The sequence below is a fragment of the Propithecus coquereli genome, unplaced genomic scaffold (assembly GCF_000956105.1).
Source record: "Propithecus coquereli isolate 6110/MARCELLA unplaced genomic scaffold, Pcoq_1.0 Scaffold239, whole genome shotgun sequence".
Taxonomy (NCBI): domain Eukaryota; kingdom Metazoa; phylum Chordata; class Mammalia; order Primates; family Indriidae; genus Propithecus; species Propithecus coquereli.
The window spans coordinates 1,281,163-1,285,132 of record NW_012147941.1 but is presented as its reverse complement, the minus strand read 5'-3'; the positions used below and the strand labels follow the sequence as shown (position 1 = coordinate 1,285,132).

Genomic DNA, 3,970 nt, shown 5'->3' with positions numbered 1-3,970 from the left:
TGAGGCAGAAGGATTGCCTGAGCCCAGGAGTTTGAGGTTGCCGTGAGCTAGGCTGACACCATGGCACTCACTCTAGCCCAGGCAACAAAGCGAGACTCTGTCTCAAAAAAATAAAAATAAATACAAATAAATAAATAAATAAACAAACACAAGAAGAGATGTCTGAGGACACAACGAGGCGAGGTCACAGGAGTAACGGTGGCCGTGTTGTGAGTGGCGAAGAGGGCTACAACCTAATCTCCTCGTCCCAGCACCTGGCCCTGGGAAGGAGTGCGAGCCTGGGCTGTGTGCTGGGGCAACATCCAGGGAGAAGAAAGGAGGTAATCACAAGTCGTCTCAAACTGTCAGTTACTCTATACTGAGCACTTACTGAATGCAGACCCTGTGCGCTTAACGCACATCACAGCTGGGCTTCCTGAAGCAAGCTGTGTAAGTCACTGGGGCATATGAAGTGACTTTTGACAGAACACAGAGAAACAGTTTTAGTAGTTACGTTTTTATGTTTGTGGCCAGTGGCATTAGTTTTCATTTACAATTATGAGTTTTCTTTTAAATAAATGTAAAATATTTATTAAGTAAACACACAGGTGGCACAGAGATATTGCAAAGGTTGCGAGGAGGGTACCGAGATGACAGAAATTCAGAAGACACTGTCCATCAGCATACAGCATTTACCTCATTCAGAGCTCTTTCGGTTGTAAGTGATAGACACCCACTCAAATCAGCGCAAGCAGAGTAAGAGACCGTATCCTGGCAAGGGACTCTCACAGGATCCTGTGAGGTAGGTTTTACCTCATGGGTAAGAATTCTAAGAGGTAGGAAATTCAGCTCCATTGGCAAGAAATGATAAAGCCAAGGCTTGAACCTGGGTCTGTGTGACACCAAGGCTCAAGTATGCTGCGCTAGCCACCTGGTCACCATCAGCCAAGTCCAGCCCACAGCCACCATCCCAGACCCAAGCAGGTTACTGGCCCAGTGGGAGGCATTCATCAAAATCAGCAATCCAGCGCTTGCCCAGGAGACAGGCAGGTAGTATCCTAACTTCACGGGGACTCTGCCTGGAGGGAGGGCAGATTTCTCAGAAGGAGCACAGAGCTCTGGAAACCAGGAAGTCTCTGAGCCCCTGTGAGGTTCACATTGCAGGCTCACATTCCTGTCTCGGGACAGGAGAGGAGGCCCAGTTGGAGACATTTGCCAAAACTCATGATCCTCAAAAAAAGCTGACACCTGCTGGCCCTTGGGACTGTGACTCCTGGAAGCCAGGTTAGGAGGAGCCTGAGAGAACAAGGAGGGGGAGGAGAACTGACTGGCTCCTTCCCCCCAGAGGCCTCAGGCACTTCCCAGCCCAAGTGCCTATTCCCATGGAAGCCTCTGGACACTGAGGTGCCCTGGCCTGGAGGGCCCCAATTTTGCTTTGCAGGGTCACTGAGCCACAGTGGGTGGCTGCCCACAGGAGGTACTTAGTCAGGGTCTGTTGTTGAGACAGAAAGATAGATGAGGCGGTCGTGGCTCTCCCACTCCCCCAGAGCTGACCCAGGTGTGAGGCAAGGCCTGCGCAGAGAAACGCATCTGACTCAAGAAACAAGCTCCTGTCCTGTTTTGGTCTGTTGTTCGTGTTTTGTCTCCTCTGGTCACCATTCAGGACAGGTTGCTGGGTGAGTCAAGAGAAGGCTCCACTGAGCCACTTCCCCTGAGAAGTGTCACAAAGACTTTATGCCTGAGGGTAGAGAGAGGATGGTACTGTCCTAGCGCAAAATTCTGTCCCAAAGATAGTGCCACACAGCCAGTGGGGGTGGGGGCTGTCCCTTTCCCAAAATTCCTCTCTGCCATTATCGCTTGGGAGTGGTTGCTCAAAGCTCTAGGCTGCTGCCCCAGTGGGGTGAACTAGGTGGCTCAAAGTCTGCCCCTGAGGTCTGCACCTGGCCCTGACATTCCTCCCAGTTCTGTAAGACTCAGGATAATGTCGCCAGCCAAGGTTACTATAATATGTTCCCAAAGATGGATGAAGGGGCTCATTCAAGTTCTGGATTTTCCAGCAGTCAGCTCTGCCATCATCCCTCCCTGGGGGAGGTAGCCCTTATACCTAATGGGCCACCAGTGCCCAGGGAGGAGGTGCCCAGACCACAGCAGATATCCCTTCTTCCCCCAGCTCAGTCCGTGTTGTCCATGAAAGAAAAGACTTTGGGCCTGGGCCCAACAAGCAGGGACTAATTCTTGAGGGAATTGACAGGGACCTGGCTGAGTGGTACAACCACCTCGGTGCCTGTCTCCGTGGTGGCCCGGGAGCATTTCCGGCTGCTGCGCATGCTGTAGAACTTCTCCGTGAGGTGCTTGCGGAACTTCTTGGTGAGGAAACAGTAGATGATGGGGTCTAGGACACAGTTGGTGCTGAGGAGGCAGAGGGTGACCTGATGCGCGTCGTTAATGGCCTGGTGGAAGTCGCTGTTCTGGTAGCCCAACTCGGCCAGGGTCCAGGGCAGCTGCACCATGTGGTGGGGCACAAAGCAGATGCTGAACACCGCCAGGACCGTGCAGACCATCCACAGCGCCCGGCGCTTGACTTCGGCGTTGCGCGGCTGCTGCACCGGCTGCCTGAGCAGCGTGCGGATGATGACCAGGTTGCAGAAGAGGATGATGAGGAAGACAAGGAAGAAGCTGAACACGATGAAGATATGGATGACGAGGACCGGCACGCTGCCCTTCTCGTAATGCTCAAAGCAGCGGGTGATGTTGCCTGAGCCAGCCTCGACGGCCTCTGTGTTAGTGGAGTCCAGGATGAGGAAGTAGGATGCCGCGGCCACGATGGCCACCCAGATGACCAGGGACAAACAGATGCCACGCTTTCGGGTGGTGGCCTGAGCAGTCTTGATGGGCCGAGTTACTGCCTGGAAGCGGTTGTAAGTGATGACGCCCAGGAAGGCCACAGAGCAGTAGGTGTTGATGAAGAAGAGGCAGCCAGCCAGGTTGCACAGGAATTTGGGGAGAATCCAGTTGCCCTGGTTGTAGTAGTAGATGATCCACAGAGGCAGAGAGACCAAGAAGAGCAGGTCGGCCATGGTGAGGTTCACCATGAAGATCTTTATCTCATTGAGTTTCTTAGAAGGATACAGGCGGGCAAAGACCCACAGCACGTAGCCATTGGAGATGACCCCAAGAACAAAGATGATGCTATAAACAATCGGGAAGAGAGTGTATCGGAACTCAGAATCCACGCGGGAGGAGCCATTGGGCTCCATCATTTTGGGCTGGAAGGGTCAGCAGGTCATAGGGTCCTGGCCGTGCCTGGAAGACCACACAGGAATTTTGGTTAATAAAGGGCCAAGAAGGGACTGTCCTCTTTCATCAATTCCAAGACTCCCTGCTGTGGTTGGAATGATGGTGTCCCCTCCAAATTTCATGTTGAAACTTAATCCCCAGTGTAACAGTATTAATAGATGTGGTCCTTGGGAGGTGACTAAGGCACAGGGCAGAATGGGATTAGCACACTTATAAAAGGGCTCCAGGTTGAAGGCAAAACTCTCCTCTCCTGCCCTTTTTGCCTTCCTGTCCCTTCCGCCATGTGACGTCACAGCTTTCAAGCCACCATCTTGGAAGCAGGTATCTGGGCCTCACCAGACACTAAACCTGCTGGGGCCTTGATCTTCAACACCCTCCAGAACTGTGAGAAATAAATTTCAGTTCTTTGTAAATCACCCAGTCTCAATACTAATGAACTGAAACACTCCCATTTTGCACATTTTTAAAAAACTCTAAAGTCGATGGTATCTTCCAATTAATTGGCAGTGGGTTTTTTTCCCATATAAAATAATGGTGTGTTTTTACAACGAATAGCACTTGAGATTCAATGAAATCAATGGTAATTCAGTTTCTTTTCTTTTATTCAATTTTAAAATATCACTTTTTCTTCATTGGTTTATTTTGACTTAAAGTTTTAGATAATCTATTTCTAGTGATAAGATATATAAAAATC

The 3,970-nt window shown here is 50.7% G+C and overlaps 1 protein-coding gene across 1 annotated transcript; it reads right to left on the bottom strand.

Moving 5' to 3' along the window:
* Positions 1-601: 601 nt before the first annotated feature.
* PTAFR (platelet-activating factor receptor) lies at positions 602-3,325 on the bottom strand. Its single transcript, XM_012645922.1, has one exon. It carries the CDS (start codon positions 3,237-3,239, stop codon positions 2,208-2,210), a length of 1,032 nt encoding a protein of 343 aa, XP_012501376.1. The 5' UTR covers positions 3,240-3,325; the 3' UTR covers positions 602-2,207.
* Positions 3,326-3,970: the final 645 nt, after the last annotated feature.